This window comes from Aspergillus undulatus (genome assembly GCF_047715775.1).
Source record: "Aspergillus undulatus strain CBS 261.88 unplaced genomic scaffold BDV17scaffold_40, whole genome shotgun sequence".
NCBI lineage: Eukaryota > Fungi > Ascomycota > Eurotiomycetes > Eurotiales > Aspergillaceae > Aspergillus > Aspergillus undulatus.
The window spans coordinates 47,750-68,297 of record NW_027396644.1 but is presented as its reverse complement, the minus strand read 5'-3'; the positions used below and the strand labels follow the sequence as shown (position 1 = coordinate 68,297).

Sequence of the window (20,548 nt, the reverse complement as noted above, 5' to 3'; positions counted from 1 at the left end):
GAAGAATCCGTCGGTGGGCTTCACCAGTCCACAATTCTCTCGAGCACGGAAAGGCCTACGCGATCCACCGCCATACTTTTGCGTCGGCGCACAGTGAAATTTGAGCAGGCCAGCCTTGGTCCCAGTTCGAGAATCCGAGCTCCACAATACAGCTATCTCCCATGATCGCTATCGGGAGGGCAGTACCGGGCGTTGGGACCAACTCGTAGTACGCTTCCTGCTGCCCACGTGTTTGACCACGTAGGCTTCTCGCAGTCGAGATGTCATTCTTAGTCAAAATGACATTGATCCCATCTTCACCTTTCTCCCGAGGTTCGACGCGAAGGTCCTCCAGTGCCTTCTCGAGTTGCGGGAACCGGGCTGTCAGCAGTGAGGTAGCTGTGACTTCCATTCTGTCGACCATGTACCACCGCTAGTCGTATGTAAGACCTGCCTATCTAGGATATCAGAACTACGATGTCCATTAACCGAGGCTTATGCTGAATTTTTCTGCTATTGCCACGGTTCAAAAGTTATGTCTCTATTATCTGTGTATTCAAACCACCGTTTGCAGCTAGATTGAGAGAATCAGACCTTCATTCTTATACCTTCGTGACGGTTGATGTCGAGTAATTAAGCTTACCGTAACGCTCCATACATTCGACCTGTACCCGAGCTTTCATACTAGGCGTGCTAGATTGACTCGATCGATGACGACGGCGGACTGAGTAGCTGGATTGGGGATGAGAAAGACGGCTAGACTTGCAGGCGGTGGTTTGCGGTGATTGATGTGTGCACAGGAGACGGCTGGTGGCTAGGGGATGAGGCCGCACTTGCAAGACTGGTTTGAGGCACCTTAGTCTATACCACCAATGGGAGGAAAAGCGCGATGCACATTGTTTTGTCACTCGCGTACAGAACCTTGCTCACCCTTTCTGGCAGACCAGATTCCGATTCTCTCCAACCGGACACTACCGAGTCCATAACGGCATCAAAGACGAGATATTGCCGTGTCGTTGCCCTGATTGACCAAACTGGCCTCGAAATATGGCACTCCCAAAAAACCGCAGACTGCCCACATCATCGATTTCCTATTTGAGCGCAATCCACCGTAAGGACATCTGGTTCTCAAGGGTCGGGTTTTCCGACGATCAGGAGTGTCAGTGCAACACATTACTGTCAGGTCCCCAGTCGTGGCGGGGAAAACTCCACTGGAATTAACCTAGAGGGTCCAGAACACTGCTTATCCGGTACTCAATTTATCAGAATTACCACATGGTTTCATCTGCGACGCCCGGTGGAGAACCTGTACAGCTTTGGAGCGGGCTGTACGGATGGGGCAATCTTTCGGGCCTAGCAGGGGTATAGCAGGGGTATTATCCCGACTGGCTTGCAGCACTCTACAGGGGCATACGTTTCAGACATTTGCTATGGCCTCGCGCTCATTCGCGGCTCCATGAGGGGTTCATAAAGCCACGTTCATTCCCTCCATAATGGCTCTTGTGCAAAGCTTGAGTTGAGTGCTGACCACCAGGCGTCAGGGAGCCAATGCGGCCGAGTTCAGGCATGCCAGAGGATCTGGACTCGAGCCCGGGAATGGAGCCGCCTGCTGGCCAGGCATCGCACTTCAATTCGCCGTTTAACTCCCTGCAGATTGGCATATTCGTTGCTTTTGGAATCACGTACCTTGCTGCAACGGTTTGCGTGGGGTTGCGCTACTTCCAGGCGTTCAAGTTGATTCGCAAGGTTGAGGTTGACTTGAGTATGTGCCAGACCCGCTATTGTTGCAACACGGTCTAATTGACCGGACAGTCGCGATCTCAATCTCGTACGGTCTTGCCGCCGCCTACTTTGCAACTATCGTTCAACTGTTCAAGTACGGCTGGGGGAAGCACCTGTGGGATGTGACCAAAGCCCAGCTGATGGGATTGAACAAGGTAACTATATACTCGCTCAACCTCCGTTATGATTTAAGAATAACCGTGCAGGCTATCCTCCCAAATACCCTCTGCTACCTTATCTGTCCCGCCGTCACCAAGCTCGCGATCCTCTCGGTTCTGTACCGCATAAACCCATCATACCTATACCGGTACACCGTGATTGCAATGGCCATTGCGATCTTTGCGTATACCTTGACCCTCTGCATCATGATCGGAGGCCCATGCAGCCCACTCAAGGATGGAACCCTCAAGTGTCTCGAGGACGTCCTGCTGGCAAATGCAGTCCTAAACATCGCATCCGATATCGCCGTTGTCGCTACGCCCCTCCCGACAATCCATCACCTGCGACTACCGCTGAAGCAGAAAGCCTCGGTTGGCTGCTTGTTAGCATTAGGCTCGGGGTGCGCTCATCGCTCCCTTCTTTTCAACATAAAAGTTGCCTGCTGATGTGATGTAAATACAGTGTCCTCATCTGCTCATTAGCCCGCCTCCCCTACGTAATCCGCCTCGGTCACCAGTACAACCGCGACTCCTCATGGACGCAGGCCATCCTCGGGACATGGTCGATCGTCGAATTGAACCTCGGAGTTATCTGCGCGTGCTTGATGCGTTTTAAGCCGCTCATCAGGACTTACGTTCCCTGGCTGGGGCTGTTCTCCTCTCGCACGCGGTCCCGCACAACGAGGAGGCGGACCTACGAGTACGGCTCCTCAAGACGGTGGAGGTCGGGGCATAGTAGGGGGAAGCAGTCTTATCAGATGCATAGTGTTCAGCGGGGGAACGGGGAGGGGGCTGTGCTTGAGAGGGGGAACATTGGGGATATTTCTGTGTATCGAGAGTTCAATGTTGATGTTGATGGTGATGGTGATGTGCGGCGCACGGAGGGAGGTACTTGGTATAAACATGGGGATGGGGAGAGTATGGATAATATTCTGAATTAGCACTGTGAATTGTAGTGTTTCTCGCATTCTCTTATCAAGATAGTCCGCTAGAGATGCAACGGGTCTATATCCCATTTATTTTGCCTCCGGAACAGTCCTCTTCTCAACAAACTTCGTCTCCCCAAACGCCTCCTTAACCCCCTCACTCTCGGTGACCCTCTTCCACCAAGCAACAACAACCGGATACTTCTCCCTCATCTCGGCATCAACGGAGAACATGAACCCCCAAATCAGCGCCGAGGCAACCGCAATATCTGCCAGACTCAACTTCTCCCCCGTCGCAAGCCACGACTTCCCATTCAAGTGTCGTTCCAGCGTCTCCAGGGTGCGCTCAAGGTTCCCCAGCGCCCGCTCATCAGTCTCCTTGTTATACGGGACGAGCCCGAATCGCGGAAGGAAGCACGTCACGACGTGACTGGCGACTTCAGTCTCAGAGAATGTAACCCACTGCTGGATGCGAGCGCGCTCAGCGGGTGAAGAGCCGAGAAGCTGCTCCTTTGCGGGGCCGCTCTCGGCGACGAAGTGTGCGATTGCGTTGGATTCGAAGAGGGTCACGCCGTCGGCCGATTCAAAGGCGGGCGCTTTTCCGGAGGGGAATTTGGCGAGGAACTCGGGAGATTTGTTCGTCTTGTGGAATTCGAATTCGCCTGACTCGATGGTGAGGCCGTTGATGTTTGCGACCGCTTGGATCTGGGGTTATCAGTATGCACACATTCGTAAGCGATTGAGGTCTCCGTAAAGTACCTTGGAAACCCGAGGGTTGTGAGGGTAGCTGTAGATGGTGCCGAATGCCATTGTGTTCGTGTGGGTGTGCTTGAGCTCTATCGTAAAGTAGTCTGTTACTCTCGAATCCAACGCTCCATGTCCGGAGTATTTATCTCTGCTCGGCAATATCCCACCGGCAGCGGACCGTGCGGGGCAGGGGACCTCGAACAAAGGTTGGACCGTTATGCGTGCCATGTGCGGCCATGATTGATCGAGGGCAACTTTTGAAATCCACAGTGGGGGACGGAAGAGGATCGAAGCTGACGGACCTGCCTCTAACCCACTCGGCTGGAGGGGATTAAGCCGGTGGGAGGCGGGCTGTCTTGCCTTGGGTGCCACAAGCCGGGAGTCTTCGCTTTGTAAACATAGCCATACGAATCATGAGACTCAGACGAGGCTGTGAAGACATTTCGTTTCCTCGAGTATGTGATTTGACCAGTTTCAGGACAATTCGCGCCCTTCGGCAAGTTACCTGATGATGTTCTGAACAGCGGGTGCAGTCGCGGGAAGGAGCCCTTAAGTAGCATTGCCTAGCCTACCCAAGGCTCACGTAACTTATCTTCCTTCGCCATAAATGGCGATATTGTCTTCAGAGGCGAATATCACGCCATCGTCCAGCTCTGAGGCTTGTATGACGCTGGTGACGCTCTTTGGCCACTTCGACCTCATTCCCCGATTTGTCATCACCCCCGCGGATCCCCAATTATTCAGCACTTTGCAGAGTATATAATTCCACTGATCTCTCTGGTAAAAACCATCAGTATAGCGAGTAGAATTGGCAATACTACAAAATGTCTCTCAGTGGCCCCGTCAACGTCGAACTGCGCTTCCTCGACCCTCCCAAGGACGGCTCCGTACCACACGCCGTCGTCCCCGCATCGGGTCCCCCGCAAGAAAACTACAATGCCGCCAGCCACGAGGTCTCACTAAGGGATATCCGCGGGCATGAATCAGAGTACAATCTAGACAAAGACGCCTTCTCAGTACTCCAGAATATCCCATCCGCCTTGACATACGAATCATGGGACTCCGACGAGACTGTCAAAACAACATACTACTCCGAGGTCGAGAACCTCATCCTCAAGAATGTCCCGGGGGCCCATAAGGTCGTGATATTCGACCATACAATCCGGCGGTATAACCCCGACGCAGACCGACAACCCGTCATATTCGCACACGTCGACCAAACGCCCTATGCTGCGGAACTGCGCGTGCGCGAGCACGTCAAGGACCCCCAGGAAGCGGAGACACTCCTCCGCGGCCGCTGCAGAATCATTAACGTCTGGCGTCCGTTGAACGGCAAGGTCGAGTCAATGCCGTTAGCCTTCGCAACTGCTGCGTCCGTGGCGCAGGACGACCTGAGCAAGATCGAGCGCCGGTATCCGCATTACACGGGGGAGACGATGGGGGTGAAGTATAACCCGAATCAGCAGTGGCTGTATTGGTCCGGGATTGATAACGATGAGAGGATATTGATCAAGTGTTCGGATACGCAGGAGGGTGTTGCGAAGCGTGTGCCGCATTCGGCCTTTGTGGATCCGCGGTCGACAGAGAGGTCGAGGCCGAGGGAGAGTATTGAGGTTAGGGCTTTGGTGTTTGGCTGAGATCGATTGTCTGTAGATGGGTTTTATGTGACGATAATGACTTTGTAATAATACAGCAATGCGTTTGATGAATATTCAGCTCCCGTAGTGGAATGCATTAGTAGGCTAGGGCAGGTAATAAATTCATCAAGACTAGCTATCAATTTTCTGCCCTTCCTGAATATTGTCGTCGGTCAATTTACTAACCCAACTCTAGTCGTACTGCTGGTTGGGAAAGTGATGAATAGCTGGAGGTTTGCGCACGCTCGGCAATTTGATATAGGCTCAGTTCCCCCCTGCCAGTCCTTTTATCTTGCACGCAGGAAAGGCAAGTGGCCGTACTTATCAGTTGATGGCGGTAATGAAAGTAGGCAATACTTGTAGTTCTCCGAGTATTGCTTGGGCTGAATTACCTTCGTGGTGGAAGGGGTGTTGGGCGATATGGTTCATATAGCCTTGGTTCCCACGACCACACGTTGACGATGCGATTTCAAGGACAAAACCAGATCTAATCACAACACAGGAACATGTACGGTGCTCCCAAGCTAAACCGCACCGATTTCTGTTTTACCCTGTCAGATCTACTGAGACAATGAGGATCTTCAAAGGGGTGAACCGAGGCACAACAGAATGACGTCATTACCGCGTGCCTGCTATTATCTGCAAGTCGCGGCCGACGTCGGGAGTATACTCGCTATACTCGCTTTGGCGTGCATACGGACAGAACAAGACGTCTAATCTCTGGCTGTGGAATGCGAGAATGTGGTTAAGCAGAGATACGGTGTGCGCGGTCTACACGGATTGTATCGGAAGATATACAGCTAAGCCAAAAAGGCGTCATGACTACCTAGTTGGTCTTAAACAGGCATATTGCCAAGCTGGCAGATTGAGTGTGCATCCCGGTCTAATGATGACCGAGCTCGAGAGGCATCGGTCCTCTGGCCAGGTGGAGACTGGAGAGTGTACTTGGTGGGGAATATGTGGAGAGACTTGTAAAGTCTCCGGAACAGGGCGCTGCAACGGCTGTTTGGGTGGCTGCTCCGGGGGATCTCGAGGGGAGGGGTGCATTTTATCTTAAGGATTGCCAAATTGGGAGGCCGTTTGAGGCGTCGTCTTCATCTGGTTCTTTTGCGGGTTCGGGGTTTGCCGAGAGAGCTTTTGATGGAGAGGCAAAGCAGGTGGTGATGGTTGGAGCTAGGTCAGTGTTGAGATATATACATTCTTTATTACTGGGGGCCATCTAGGTAATGCCCACGTATATGCGGGTCTCACGAGGGACTTGTTTTGTGGGTTGATGAGTTGGTTTATGGGCGTTTCTGGACGGGGAATGGGATTGGGACAACACGGTGGGGTTATCTCATACATAGCAAATGGGGTAAAACAATCATGAACCGCTCAGCATGGAGCGGAACTGTACAGTGAGCATTTGGAATGTTATGGATGAGACAACATTCATGGTGGCCCACTAGTGCCTTCTCTGGTGTGAAGGGTTTGACGCCATTTCAATGCCCAAAAAGTCCTAGCATTGTTCATGCTCTTTGATCAGTTTCTTGAATGGCTCTGTGATGAGCCATTTCAGGAGCACAGAAGCGCTTTGTTCTAGTCTGTATATATCTCTATCTCCCACATACAGTTGGATTTATCGGCTGCTACTAATACGCAACACCTTGGGCTTAGGATCTATAGAGCATCTGACACCGTACCCCCGATCTGAACAAAAGCATTTGCTGTTGCACTGCGAATTCTTTCTATCTCAACTAGGATATTATGGGGGCCGGATATAGCTCGCCTTGCCGCATCTCAGACCTTTCTCCAACGCTCCTGGACCTTCCTCCAGAGCTACATGATCACATTGCCTCGTTTTTTGGATATCAAACCCCAGGTTGCCTTGCGATATACTTGCACTACCCTCGTTACAAGTACATCCGCCTCTTTTCCAAGGGTCTTTCACACTACCAATACCGATCTTTTTGAACTTTCTCTGTCAAGACTTCAAGAGTTTGTGGAAAATGGGAGGTTCGGTTCGCGCATCGTGTCTGCGGATTAGTTGTTGCAGGAAATATCAATGATATACACACGCGTGAGACCATCAGGCGTGGGATTCCGTGGGACCATGAGCGGCACTTTGTCCCCTTTGAGCGAGAAGTTAACCAACTGTACCGTGATGAATATCCTCTTGGAGAGGGAATTCAGTGGGAGCGTGATTCGACGGGCTGTCTTGTCATGGATCAACCTGGTATCAGCCAATTACGCGATATTATCCAGTCCCTACCAAAATGTCAGGCATTTCAGGTCTACCAGAGTATGAATGGTTGCGTGCAACGAGAGCCGCTAACACTTTGGGATGCCGCCACTATGTTATTCTCAAGCATTGTCAGTCTACAGCACCAAGTTACAAGCTTTGATATTTCCATTTTCCCCACTGGACTTGGTCCCCATTGGAGAATGGATCTGGCAGATCGGGCTCTCAGGCGTCTTTCGATGGTTCCAGTTGACAAGGCAGAGTTCCAGGACCTGTGGTGCAATGTCCACTCTCTCGATCTAAGGTGCAGTACGGAAGCAACAGATATTTCTTGTAACTTATTCCGCCGCCTTATACAGCACGCCCCAAGCCTACGATTCTTGACACTCCAGTTCCAGAGCTATTGGCGAATGTCCGCTCTTGAATCTCAGTTTCACGTTAAACTCGTTCCAGCGGGAGAATGACCTGGTTTTTCTGCTTCTTCAGAATGCTCCACAACTAGAGGAACTTATCCTAGACTTCAAGTTCAAAACTACAACCGCATTCATGGAACGCCTGTTAACCACTGACTTCGGCTTCTCCCTGCAGAATTGACCCTTCGCAGTGTTGCGAATTTGGAAGTACGTCAGCTACAGGCCTCCCTTTTCAGCCATCGACGCACCCCTCGCATGCTCAATTTTTCCAACTTTCATCTGAAAAAGGAGGAGTGGATGCCCACGCTTCAGTTTCTCGTCACAGGGTTCTCTGAACTTACCACGGTCCATTTTGCGGAGCTCACCCACGGAATTGGCGATCGTCGCCGGGATATCGACTTTTCGGATGTGGAAGACACAGTCGTTGACGAGGCATCGGGGACGGAGATTGAGGGCTATGACTCACTGTGGACATGTTCAGGCTGTATTCCGCATGCAGGGGTCTGGGCCATTGACTACCAAGGCCCCAAATGAACGTTGCTCTTCGGATGATCGAGAGTCTGGCAAAGTCGGATGACTGATCTTTAGCTTGTTGATTATGTGCAGGACTCCAATTCTGGGGGCTGCTGGTTTGAACTTTCAGGTGTGTTGTGAAGTCTGCTCGTTGAGTTGCACAGCAAATCAATATGATAAAGGTGTAGTTCGCCGGTAGGCTGTAGTACCCAGCTTTTGAAAATAAATGGAATGGAGATGCATCCTGGTCTCCTTTTATTCCTGGCAGCAGTGTGGTATAGAGATCCTCGTAGAGATTCATCATAGTCTGGTGCATCAAGACGATAACAGAAAGCCGAGAGATAGTAGGTTATATAATCTACTTATGCCCAATGATACTCTTTGGGACATACAACTCATCAATACACTTCAGCTCCTCCTCGCTCAGCTTGAACTCTGTCGCCTTGATGGCCTCATCGATCCTCTCCTTCTTACTCATCCCGATAATCGGCGCCGTGATAAAGGGCTTCGACAGCGACCATGATAGCGCAACAATAGCCATTGACACATCACGCTTCTTCGCAATCTCTTCAATCTTCTCGTTGATTCGTTTGTCGTTCTCCGTGTACGGAACCCCATGGAATGCAAAACCCTGCACGGTCCCCCGAGTCGTTTCTAGGAAGGTCTTCCACGGCCGAGTCAAGAAGCCCATAGATACGGGACTCCAGGGGATAGAAGCCATGCCGAACTTCGCCAGGGCCGGGAACATTTCCCTCTCCTCCTCGCGGTAGATGGCGTTATGCAGGTTCTGCATGGTGATGAACTCGGTCCACCCGTTCATGCGTGCGGTGTATTGGTACTCGAGAAATTGGTGCGCGAACATGGACGAGGCACCAATGTACCGGACTTTACCTGACTTGACGACATCGTGGAGCGCTTCCATCGTCTCCTTGACGGGTGTGTTGGGATCGAAGCGGTGAATCTGCAGGAGATCGACGTATTTCAGGTCCAGACGCGCCAGGCTCTCGTCGATGCTGTCGAAGATGTGCTTCCTGCTTAGTCCGTACTGGTTGATATACCCGGCTTCGTCTCGTTCCTTCTCACTCATGGAGAGCGGCTGGTCCGATCCGCGCCCGACAGGCGCCCAGACCTTCGTTGCAATGACGAGGTTCTCGCGCCGCCAGTTGTACTTTTTGATTGCTTTGCCGAGGATTACCTCGGATGCGCCGTTTGAGTACACATTGGCCGTGTCGTAGAAGTTTAGGCCGGAGCGGTAGCAGTGGTCCAGGGTAGGGAGAGCTTCCTCTTCGGGGATTGCCCAGGCATACCGGCCTTTGGGGGAGCCGTAGCTCATGCAGCCGACGGCGATTTGCGAGACGCGGAGGCCGCTGTTGCCGAGTTGGACGTACTTCATTTTGTCGGTTGTTGGTAGTGAATTCGATTGGAATTGGTGGAGGAGAGAACCATCACCTTTATACCCCAATATTATGTGATTTCCCCGCGCGTGGACGGGGTTAAGCTGGATATCTCCACCTTCCATGCTGCACGTTGCTGACAGGCCACGGAGTAGTGTCTAACATCATTTGGAGTAGTGTCACCCTTGTGGGTATCCAGAAGTTTCCTTTCTCGTGATCAATTGTATGATACTGCAGGGGGTCAATTATTGGAATAAGGACTGATCTACTCTCATGAGATTATCTCGAAGAGACGTCTTATAGTCTGTTCAGTAGCCAGAAGTAGCCCCCATTCACGAGCGGCTTATGTTAAAATATATATTTGCGTACACATGAAGATTGTTCTAGTGCGGTCATGACCACAAACCTAATAAAAGCACGAAGCAGGCGTAAGACAGCTCAGCGGTACCTAGGTAGTCCACTAAGAAGCTCGCTTAGAGCCTGCGTTAAAGCCTAGATCCTACGTTTGTCTCTGGCGCATGCTGCGCAGTGGCGATGGCGAACGAATGACACCATAAGTTTAGTTCTCCTCATAGAGCACAGGTTTGTGCATGATTATCACAAGCAGCTCGCATGGCTTAGTTGGTAAAGCGCATGACTAGTAATCATGAGATCCTCGGTTCGAATCCGAGTGTGAGCATTTTTTTCTTTTTTCGTTTTTCCTTCTCCACCCGCGCCGAGCGAATCCTCAGTACGAACATTTTGAAAAATGAAATGCTACTTTACACATTTCTGCCTGTCTTCAACAATATTCTCCGTACTCAAATTGGGACGAACTGCTTTGACGAGCTTATAAAGCGGCAGTATGGGCTTTCTACTCGTAGCAATGAGGGAAGTGCGACTCAGCTCCCACTCTCAAAAATGATTGTGAGTGTGATGCGGAGGTTATGAGGTAGGAGAATCGAGATATGTGGGCCTTCTTAATGTATTTCCTTCTCGGTTCAGGGTTGACTGCTGACCTATCCTTATAGCTCTGTGTCATGGCTGTAGCCGGCGTAATGCGTCAATGGCATCACCCGATGACATCGCTACGTTTAATTTGCAAGGTTGGTCTTTTCCTAAGCTGACCTTTCTAACCCATGAAATACTGAAATGTCGGCTAGAGATCACCGTTGCTGGGTAGAATCGGAGGTAGCAAGATCGATGTGCTACTTGGATATCCATGACTGGACGAGAAGGAGCAGTAGAACGCAACAAAACGACCAACTAGTTGCTGTCGAGCGCTGAATGGGTCATTATCAGTGCTTCGCGTTAGGTAGCTCGGGATCGAATTACCTCGAACAAAGACAGAACCTCTGAGCGGACTATAACAAGAGCTTGTATAATCCCGAGGGTTATGGTGAGACGAGCCACGTGGGCAAGGGCATCTCCCAAGGCGCCATGTTGAGGGAGTGGGCCGTGATCGCTGTGGACGGAGCAAGATCTAGTGGCGGAAGGATTGCATCGAGATACATGCCATGACGGCGGATCGAGATCTGGATTGGTGGCTATAAAGTACAATGCATGTTGGGTTATGGTGCTGTCGATGCCCCCACCATGTGCAGTTTATGCCCAAAAACATAGATAGCATTAAAGGGGGCCCAGAGCAACGGAAGATTTGAGGTGAACGTACTAAATAACTTACATCGTCTTAATTGAGTACCTGACAATATGCCTTCTGTGGCTGCAACACAATCGTTGGACGTCGCCATTGTTGGCAGCGGTCTCACAAGCTTGGTACTCGCCATCGAACTCCTCTCCCGCGGGTTCAAGGTGAAAGTATACGAGCAAGCTCTAAAGCAAGCTTGAGTCTGGAATAGCCTTCACTCCCAACACAGAATGGGCGATGAGAGTGATTGACCCGCGCATCTACGTGGCGTTCAAGAAGGTCGCCACCCGCGATGCGAGGTATTGGGTGTCCTGGGTCAATGCCTATGGCGACGACCAGATCGCTCCCATTCATAAGATGCATATTGAGAAGGGAGGGGTTTGAATGATGTCAACGTCCTCATCTCCTTGGCGAGTTGGTCGAGCTTGTTCTTGCCAATTGCATTGTGTTCGGGAAGTACTTGGAAACGATCCAGGGTCGAGGAGATGACAAAAAGCTGGCTTTGAAGTTCAAGGACAAGACGATGGCAGAGGCAGACGTTGGTGAGTTAGCATTATTTTGGACGTATCATCAAAAAGCTAAGCATTACTGTCAAATGTTTGGCTGCGACGGAATACACTCTCGCGTCCGTCAGCTCGTGCTTGGAAAAGATGACCCAGCATCCCATCAAAGCTACACTCACAAGTACGCGTTACGCGGTCTGGTCCCCTGGCATAAAGCAAAAACCATTCTGAGAGACGAAGTCGCGAGTAGCCGATATGTACAGATTGGCAATTGTGCCCATGTAGCTGACGGGCAGTGCTTCAACGTGGTCGCCTTCGTCCACGACCCCAACGAGTGGCCGGACGGGAATTGTTTGACTGGGTCCTGAACCAAGAAACAGGCAGTAAAGGCGTTTCGGAACTTTGTGTCCGTCACGAAAGCCATCACCAACCTCCTTCCGGGCAAGTTAGATCGATGGACGGTCTTTCACACCTATGACAACCCAGCAACCACTCATGTCAAGGGCCGACTTTGCCTCGCGCACGAATCGTCTCCGCATCACGGCGCCGAGGCAGGAATGGGCGTCGAGGACGCAGCGGCGCTCGTATCTCTGCTGGAGCTAGCTCAGGAAGGGTTGCAGGATAAACGGTACAAAAAGGCCAGCCTGATATAGTCATGCTGAACGCTTACGATCGCGTCCGACCAAACCGCACGCTTTGGCTTGTCGAGACGAGCTGGTTCTCAGGCGAACTGTACGAGTGGCAGCATGAGCGTTAGGCAGCGAAGATTCGGAAAGAGGTCAACTGGCGCGCGCGGAAGGGTTGGTCGTACAACGTTGATGAAATGAATCGCCAGGCAATGGAGGAGTTATCCGGAGTATGTGGACCATGTAGTAATGGTGCTGTACTTACTAGTGGTGATTGCTATGGTCAGTGGTTGTTTAGGGCTCAGTTTGGGGAAGGAGCGACTCTGGCTGAAGTGATGCTCGAGATCATTTGTTTTGGCCCCTGGTTCTCGCTCTCTCAACATTCTTCTTCATCTCAGAAACTTAGTGAAACAGCATCTATCCTTAATCTTCTACTACCACTGACCCTCGTTTATTTTGACCATGATCCCACTTGCCTTAGCTGACCGGCGGCAACCCGCATCCCGGCAACCCGTACCCCGGCGCTTGCTCAATGGAGCAACCATTACCCTGGACGATGCCGAGAATGATAGACGCAATGTTCCCGAACTGCTGAGACTCCCAGTGTGGCGAGATGCATTCATGCAAGAGCTGGCGCACCAACGGAACGCAATCGCGCGTCTGGTGCAGTTTCATCTTCGCGTGGGACAGTCCGTGGTGGTTGCGGCCGAGCAACACTGGATCTACGGACGCCACAACGTGAATATCCCAGTGACCCTCAATCCGATGTCCCGGGGGCGCGTCTTCTTCCGAGTTCCACTCCCGTATATGATTGGAGAAGACAGATTCCCTGGCAATGTGGACGAGAAGTTGCGGTGCGAAGTTGCGACCTACATTCGGATTTGCGAACGATGCCCAAGGGTCCCGATTCCTAGGCTCCGCGGCTTTGCATTCCCCAATGGCCGGACTGTAAGTGTTGCTGGGATGTCCTGTTTACGATTTACTAACTCATTGATAGTTCGTCGAGCCAGCCTCTGTGAACTGGTTTCCTGCATGCGTCTGGACTCGAAAACAAAACATTCGATCCTGCCGGCGGCTACCTGAGCGTTGTCGTTTTGTCTCCATGGACCGACCGAGCTTCCTCACAACTGGATACATGATCATCAGCGCTTTCGAGGGGAGGAAGCTGACTGAGACCTGGGAAACGTATCTCCAGGATAGCGACCACAGAGCCAATCTCTTCAGGAGTTTCGCCGACATCATGATTTCGTTGAATGCCGTGACGCACTGGGAGATTGGATCTTGGACCATCAGCGACGACGGCGACATAAGCCTGACGAATAGACCCCTCACAGCTGTCCTGCATGCCCTTGAGAACGAGGGGGTCCAGACAATCCAGAGAAATACCACATACAACGCTGTTGAGCTTTATGTCCATGATTTGTTGGCTTGTCACGACAACCGTCTTAAGACATTGCCGAACGTGATCCAGGAGCGGCGTGATGGCACATCTCAGCTGGCCATCGCGGTTACAATGCGTTCACTGATCCCGCAACATTTTAGCAGCCAGTATCGCCATGGACCATTTGTTTTCGCGCTTACCGATCTCAACCGGGATGACATCTTTGTCGACGATGATTGGAATATTGTCGGTCTGATTGACCTGGAGTATGGATGCACTCTACCGGTGCAAATGCAGGGACCCCCCAAATGGCTGGCCGATCTGCCCAGTACCCGCTTCAAACGAGACTCCGTCGCCCTCGCGTTTGAGGAGAACGTCAAGGAGTTCTTGCAAGTCTTTGAAGCGAGATACAATGCCCTTGGAGGTGATCGGCAAATCTCACAGCCAGAGCTCATGCGATCGGCCTGGAATAACCTTGGCTTCTGGTACGTCCAAGGGCTCAATGAACCGAGTCGGCTATCTCGAATCTTCAACGGACACATCCGAAGCAAATATATTGTGGGCAATAATGATGTACAAGAAGACGACAAACACGACTACGCGTGGCACTACATGGCGCACTTGTCCTGGTGCCCCAACGCCCCGGAATTTGTTAGAGGAAAGTTGGTGCAGAGACATAGATATTTGGCGTGGTTGCCGGGCCACTTTGGCCTCGATGAAGGCCCAGCAGACGAGGATTTGCCCAATGAACCCCGCGAGCAGGATGAATGGGACGGTTACTTTCGGAAGAGTTCCAGTAGCTCGCACGAAGGCCATAATGCCATCGACAAAACCAGCTTCTCGGACTCGCGGCGGGAAAGCGCAGTAGCTTTGTCGTCTTGACCTCTTCTGCATTCGGACAACTAGCCCGCGAGGGACTGGGAAACTTAGCAATAGAGCTCTAACATAGGTTTTCGCTTACAAAAACTATTTGGCTTCCATTCGAGAGTGGACAGTGTGACAGTGTAACGTAAATGACGACAGTTGCGCTACCTGGATTTCACCACACGAATTGATCATGGTCTTCCAAGCCTTGCAAAGCCCGGGGCATCCCTGCCGGACAGTCCTGCATGAAATCGAGGGGAAGGAAATATAAACCCAGCGGGTCCAAGTTGGCGACTTAGTTGAGGTGTAAAATGAGCATTCACCAACAATCACAGCCACCATGTCGAACGACCATCCCGGTACAACCATCTACAAGACTGCCGTCTCGGTAAGCCCTTCTCCTGTTCCGCGTCGCATCCATGATATATTGATGTAGATTCAAGGTCGGCTCGCTAGGTTTTGTCCCGATCGCAGTCCGCTTCCGTGTCTTTCCAATTCTCTCAGAGTTTGGTGGCGCTGTGAATGGGCGCGATGTCCGTGATGCGTATTTGAGGAGTTGCAGTGGTGGAACTGCGGATATTCCTCGTAAGTTGTTCATCAAATTATTTCTCTCTCGCCAGAACTGAGGCTGACTATACTGTGTTAGCCGTGAGACTAATCGGTTAGCCCTCCTTACCCACACTCCGCGTTGACTAGTGTTGACGTGAGAAGAGGATACTCTCGTCGCAATGGCCGCGCTGGACTGGGCCCACCTCGCCGGCGACAACATGTTCAGCCCTAACGAAGCAACTCGCTACCTTGCAAGTAATCAGTCTGCTATTCATGGCATCCTCCACTTGTAAGTATTCCCAGCCTACTTTTCTTACCCAACTCCAGCATCCCAGTTCTAACTGTCCTACTTCCCTAGCACAACGGAAGTCCTCCTCGGCTCGGCCTTCCTCATGCGAAAGCTCGAAGCAACCGGCTTCAAGTACCCCTTCACTGAGCTGGAAACGCCGATCCAGCATGCATACCATCTTATGGGTAATGAGGACCTAGCGCGCATGCATACGTACGCCATCATGGCGGCGGAGGGCCGAATCGCGAGCTTTAATACCTTCATGCAGGGTCGGTTCGGGATGGACTTGGGTGTTTTCGACCGGTTACAGTCCCTGGGATATAACCTCGCCTGTGTGGTTCAAAAAGCGAGAGATGAAGGGGTTCCGGCTAGAATGGTTGATATTGGTGGCGGCCGGGGCGATCTCCTTCTCGATCTGAAGAAGTCCATCCCCAATCTCGAAGACCACGATCTTATAGTCCAGGAATTCAACTCCGATATCACCAACATCCCGGGTCTAACACTGATGACTTGGGACTACTCCCAAGACAACAGCCCGCAGCCGATAAACGGCGCATTGGTCTACCACCTCGCCGGCGTCCTCCATAACCTCCCTGACCTCGCCGCCGCGCGCCTCCTACAGAAAATTTCTGCCGCGATGGCGCCGTACTCGCGAATTTTGATACATGAACGGCTGAAGGAAAATATTCCAGCTGCGAACGCGACGATGGTTGTGCTTTATGCTGGGCGCGAGAGAAATATTGGCGAGTGGAGGCAGTTGGCCGAGTTGGCGGGTTTGAGGGTTGTCTTTGCGGCGTTCCCAGAGGGGCCAAGGCTTGGGGTTGTTGAGATGAGGACGGTCTAGGTTTGCTGTTTGCTGTCTTGGGGGTAACTTAGGATGGTAAAATGGGCAGAGGCCGTCTGGCAAATTGTTTGGATTGTGGATTGTTATATTTTGATATATTTAATGTCTCTTTACAAGATAAAATCAGTTACAACGAAATAACAAGTTTCCTTGCCGAAACACCCTTCGATAACTTCTCTAACCCATCCTGGATAATATCCAGTCCCTTTCCAATAGTCTCAGCATCAGGCTTCGGCTGAAACGTCCCAGCCATCAACGCCTTGGGCAGGAACGTCTCGAAGATTGCCGGACCAACCTCATTATCCTTCAAGTCGCCGCCGAAGATAAACTTGGAGGAGATACCGTCGGGCAGAGGAGCAGTCGGAGGACTAGCAAGCGAAACGAATTTCTTCCCGTTCACGCGGGAGATGATCTCAGCGCAGGGACCGGCCGATCCATCTCCAATCGCCAGCGCACCGGCACTAGTCTTGCCTACAAATGCAGCGACAATGTCTTCGACGACCGTAGGCGAGCGGTAGTTCCAGACGTGGCTTGCACCAAGAGACTTGACGGACTCAAAGTTCTTCGGCGACGCAGTCGCGAAGACTTCGTAGCCCGCTGCGACGGCAAGTTGAATGGCGTTGCTCCCGACGCTAGAGGAACCGGCCCAGATGAGGACTGTCTCGCCGGTTGATGCTGCGCGAGGTTCAGTTGGATGCTGCAGTCCAAGATGATCCTTCTGGAAGAGCCCACAAGCCGCCGTGCTGATTCCCAGCGGGATGACAGATGCATCTTCAAAGGACAGGCCTAACGGGATTGCAGAAACAAGCTGTGATTGCAGCACGACGTACTCCTGGAATGCACCCTCAGCTGGGTTATCGTTCTTAAGTTCGCTGGCTAGCCCGACGACACGGTCTCCGGGTTTGAATTGAGATGCAGCATTGCTTCCGACTTCGACGACTTCGCCCGCGACGTCGCTGCCGAAGATGGCTGGGTAGGTTGTCCAGGAGAAGAGTCCCGCGCCGAGAATTTGGCGGTAGTAGTCGACGATGTTGAGGGCAATTGCGCGGTTGCGGATGACAATCTCGTTTGCTTTGGGTGGTGTATAAGGTGCCTTTTTGTCGTCGAGGGGATGGGCCTTCTCGGCAGTGACCCAGGCGGCGCGGTTGGAGGGGACCATTGTGGTGGAGAACGAGAAAGACGGCTGGTGAATTGGTTTGTGATGTTGTTGAGAGTTAAATTGATCCTCATGGTAAAGTAGAGTCACAAGTTCCTTATATGCAGCGACTGAGGCTATACAAGTCGGGCACCAGAGGTAAAGTCCGCCTCGGTATATGCGGCCGGAGTTAAGCGCCCTAGCACCGCACGGGATTCGGAGTCTGAACTCCGACTACGGACAGGGAGGGAGACTTCGGCGATAGAAGGGCTTGGATACCGTATAGAAGGATGTGCTGGAAGCCATTATATTCGTTAAATCATTATTGACAGGCTTTTATTGCGCAATTTCGTTGCGGAAACGCACAGAGCACTGGCGGTTGCGTAGCGATAAATCTTGACGTCTAACGGGGACAGCCCTACCTCAGCCATATGCGGTATTCCGTAGCAGATACGGGTCGGGCCGCTCATTCTGATGTCCCGGAGGTATATAGACTGATATTTCGGCCTGAAATTCCAGGCAGTTGATGCTTCTGCTTTCGTTCCTATTTACATGATCCCCCTATTCTTCCAATTCTCTGCTCCCATTTATCATCTTACTGGTTGTCCTGGCCAACGGCGTCCTCCTCTCCAAATTTGGCTACTACATTCCCTGGTACACGGCAGGCGGTCTTCTAGCAGTCATCGGCGGAGCATTAATGTACACAGTCAACTTCGAAACCTCAACGGCAAGGATCTACGAGTATACAGTGATCCTCGAACTTGGTGTCGGACTCTGGACCCAAGCATCATTCTCAGTCGCACAGGCGTTGGTCGAGCCGAAGTCTGTCTCCCGCTGTGGGATTCATTACCCTGGCCCAGTTCGGTGGTATCACTATTGTCATGGCTATTGCGAATGCAGTTTTCTTGAACCAATGTCTGACGAATATTCCAAAAATTCTCCCTGACGTTCCGAAAGAGCGGATTGAGGCTGCTGTTCAGGGCACGAACTGCCTGCTGGATTCGTTGAGCGATGAGCTCCAGGTTCAGGTGCTAGAAGCTATTGTGTCTGGGATTAGCAAGACTTATATCCTCGTTGTCGCGGCTGGGGCGCTTGTGGTTGTCCTGAGCCTACTCATGAAGCGAGAGCGACTGTCCAATGTTTCTGCTGCTGTCGGTGCTGCATAAAACGCTGCGCCTTGCTTAACATGCCAATTGATCGTTGCTTTCTGAGGTGAAGCATATGTAGTAGTAACAGGAGACGGAATAGTAGTTAGGTAGAAGACTCAAGATGTCGAATAAAAGTTGATGAACTGGCCAGGTTACTCTTATCCGTAATTTCGCCCGTATAACGCCTTTTCGATGTACCAGACAGACTATTCCTAGTATGTTCTAGCTCCCAACAGACTCGAGTCCTCTTTAGGAAGAGCACAAGCATGTAAGAAAATGGTGCGATCCTGATTATTAATTCCATTCCAGCTAACTATAGCCACGCCTCCTTCAACCAACAATCTCCTCAAGATATATCTGACATAAAGGCAATATGACTCCAAGTTAGATAGATCGGTTCCGAAAAGCCGGAATCCCTGCCCATTTTTATCCAGAACTGGCAAGCCTCCGATAAACAAGATGACCTGCTGTGCGCCGGCCATTAACCGCCTGCGACTCCTGCCGCACTGCAAAGGTTCGATGTAAGGGGAGGGACAAGGCTTGTGATAGATGCAACGCTCGAGGCATCTGCTGCAGATTTTCGTCCCCTGCTTCGACTGTGTCTCGTACCTCATCTGGGGCCGGAGACGATAACCTTCACACCTCGTTACCACTGCACGATATCAACCCTATCGAACCCACCGAGACACATTTATCCGACCAAAGGGCATCATTAGGACAAGAGGCACACAGCTTGGCAGAGGAGTTGGCTACGACATCGCCGCACCTTCTGAATCACGACGTGCAGGATGAAAGTCTCAGCACCACCATGGCTGACTGGTCAGTGGGGTATCAAGAGAACTATTCGATTGGCCTTCCTTAGAATTCGGTCAATTCTTGAGTAACTATACATGTTTGCTATATATACCTGGAGTTGCTGACATTTCAACAGACAGCTGATCCTGTGCATGGACCGCAAAATAACGGGCTCGGTCCGCTACCGATAGAGCAGGCGCCCCTACTAACAGACAGTACTGGCTCGCATACAATCTCCCCCTAGACAACACATAGTCAGCCGTGTGCATCGCAGAGTCGTCAGAACGAAAAAGGACACTGTCAATGCCGCGCAGACCTAATGGCCCAAGTCCCCGAGATCAAGGACACAATGCAGCGGACTCCACCACAGCTCGACCAGATTCTAAACGTCACATTCGAAGTCCTCTTCGTCTGCCGGAATCTGATCGTTTGCACAAACTGCCAAATCAGCTATGCCGATCTCGTCTGCGCAGTTGCGGCCCTTCAACAGACGGAGACATGCTTCGAGCATATTGTTGAGCAAGGGATGTTGAATGACTCAAGTGCTATTTAGGTGAGTATGGGAGAGTATGAGGTTTCGTTTGGTAATCAGGCGGCACTACGGCATGCGCTTGTCATGGACTTGGTGGCTACGGCGAACTGCTTGTTGGATAAACTGCGTGCGAGGAGTCAGGGTTTGGCTGAGACTCAAGGTAACTCGTCATCAAGGACGCAGAATCGGTTGACCAGGATTAATATGGACTACCTGCAAGAAGTCGTGAAGAGTTTTGAATGCACTCTGCGCTCGATAGCTGATTCCTTAGAGAGGCCGTCGCAATGAGATGGAACTGGTCTCTTCGCTGCTTTACTGCAGCCTTTGTGTCTTGTTCAGTCATCTCAGATCTACTGGTAAATACAATATAGCGCCCTGCGACACTTGTCAGCCAGCTGTCAGCCCGTCAGTAGAAGGATACAGGGGAAGTATATACAGACCCGGAGTTAAGCGCAATCACCGCTCCTCGTATAGTGCTTACGTCA

The 20,548-nt window shown here is 51.6% G+C and overlaps 10 protein-coding genes and 1 non-coding gene across 11 annotated transcripts; 7 read left to right on the top strand and 4 right to left on the bottom strand.

The window, feature by feature from the left end:
- Positions 1-55: 55 nt before the first annotated feature.
- On the bottom strand, positions 56-391 carry BDV17DRAFT_293251 (uncharacterized protein; the record flags this gene model as incomplete). Its single annotated transcript, XM_073762556.1, has 1 exon — positions 56-391. The coding sequence occupies one exon, from the start codon at positions 389-391 to the stop codon at positions 56-58; it is 336 nt and encodes a 111-aa protein (XP_073613510.1).
- Positions 392-1,545: 1,154 nt separating this feature from the next.
- On the top strand, positions 1,546-2,860 carry BDV17DRAFT_293250 (uncharacterized protein; the record flags this gene model as incomplete). Its single annotated transcript, XM_073762555.1, has 3 exons — positions 1,546-1,741; positions 1,792-2,320; positions 2,383-2,860. 3 exons carry the CDS (start codon positions 1,546-1,548, stop codon positions 2,858-2,860), a joined length of 1,203 nt encoding a protein of 400 aa, XP_073613509.1.
- Positions 2,832-4,214, bottom strand: BDV17DRAFT_268890 (glutathione S-transferase family protein). Its single transcript, XM_073758513.1, has 2 exons — positions 3,605-4,214; positions 2,832-3,550 (listed from the first exon to the last, which is right to left on the bottom strand). The coding sequence occupies exons 1-2, from the start codon at positions 3,818-3,820 to the stop codon at positions 2,936-2,938; spliced, it is 831 nt and encodes a 276-aa protein (XP_073613508.1). The 5' UTR covers positions 3,821-4,214; the 3' UTR covers positions 2,832-2,935.
- On the top strand, positions 4,201-5,301 carry BDV17DRAFT_268889 (putative methyltransferase). Its single transcript, XM_073758512.1, has one exon. The coding sequence runs from the start codon at positions 4,417-4,419 to the stop codon at positions 5,227-5,229; it is 813 nt and encodes a 270-aa protein (XP_073613507.1). The 5' UTR covers positions 4,201-4,416; the 3' UTR covers positions 5,230-5,301.
- Positions 5,302-8,734: 3,433 nt separating this feature from the next.
- BDV17DRAFT_283095 (aldo/keto reductase) lies at positions 8,735-9,769 on the bottom strand (the record flags this gene model as incomplete). The annotated part of the gene is made up of 1 exon (XM_073760299.1): positions 8,735-9,769. One exon carries the CDS (start codon positions 9,767-9,769, stop codon positions 8,735-8,737), a length of 1,035 nt encoding a protein of 344 aa, XP_073613506.1.
- A 607-nt stretch (positions 9,770-10,376) lies between these two features.
- BDV17DRAFT_t110 lies at positions 10,377-10,449 on the top strand. Its single transcript has one exon. It is a non-coding gene; the product is annotated as a tRNA-Thr (tRNA).
- A 1,010-nt stretch (positions 10,450-11,459) lies between these two features.
- Positions 11,460-12,773, top strand: BDV17DRAFT_299590 (FAD-dependent oxidoreductase; the record flags this gene model as incomplete). The annotated part of the gene is made up of 5 exons (XM_073763900.1): positions 11,460-11,561; positions 11,593-11,775; positions 11,813-11,939; positions 11,976-12,251; positions 12,285-12,773. 5 exons carry the CDS (start codon positions 11,460-11,462, stop codon positions 12,551-12,553), a joined length of 957 nt encoding a protein of 318 aa, XP_073613505.1. The 3' UTR covers positions 12,554-12,773.
- Positions 12,774-12,988: 215 nt separating this feature from the next.
- On the top strand, positions 12,989-14,789 carry BDV17DRAFT_293245 (uncharacterized protein; the record flags this gene model as incomplete). Its single annotated transcript, XM_073762554.1, has 2 exons — positions 12,989-13,474; positions 13,524-14,789. 2 exons carry the CDS (start codon positions 12,989-12,991, stop codon positions 14,787-14,789), a joined length of 1,752 nt encoding a protein of 583 aa, XP_073613504.1.
- A 322-nt stretch (positions 14,790-15,111) lies between these two features.
- Positions 15,112-16,453, top strand: BDV17DRAFT_293244 (S-adenosyl-L-methionine-dependent methyltransferase; the record flags this gene model as incomplete). Its single annotated transcript, XM_073762553.1, has 5 exons — positions 15,112-15,159; positions 15,215-15,356; positions 15,418-15,432; positions 15,483-15,609; positions 15,679-16,453. 5 exons carry the CDS (start codon positions 15,112-15,114, stop codon positions 16,451-16,453), a joined length of 1,107 nt encoding a protein of 368 aa, XP_073613503.1.
- Positions 16,454-16,580: 127 nt separating this feature from the next.
- BDV17DRAFT_299578 (zinc-binding alcohol dehydrogenase family protein) lies at positions 16,581-17,629 on the bottom strand (the record flags this gene model as incomplete). The annotated part of the gene is made up of 1 exon (XM_073763899.1): positions 16,581-17,629. The coding sequence occupies exon 1, from the start codon at positions 17,610-17,612 to the stop codon at positions 16,581-16,583; it is 1,032 nt and encodes a 343-aa protein (XP_073613502.1). The 5' UTR covers positions 17,613-17,629.
- An 840-nt stretch (positions 17,630-18,469) lies between these two features.
- BDV17DRAFT_293242 (uncharacterized protein) lies at positions 18,470-20,084 on the top strand (the record flags this gene model as incomplete). The annotated part of the gene is made up of 2 exons (XM_073762552.1): positions 18,470-18,739; positions 19,776-20,084. 2 exons carry the CDS (start codon positions 18,470-18,472, stop codon positions 20,082-20,084), a joined length of 579 nt encoding a protein of 192 aa, XP_073613501.1.
- Between the last annotated feature and the right edge of the window lie 464 nt (positions 20,085-20,548).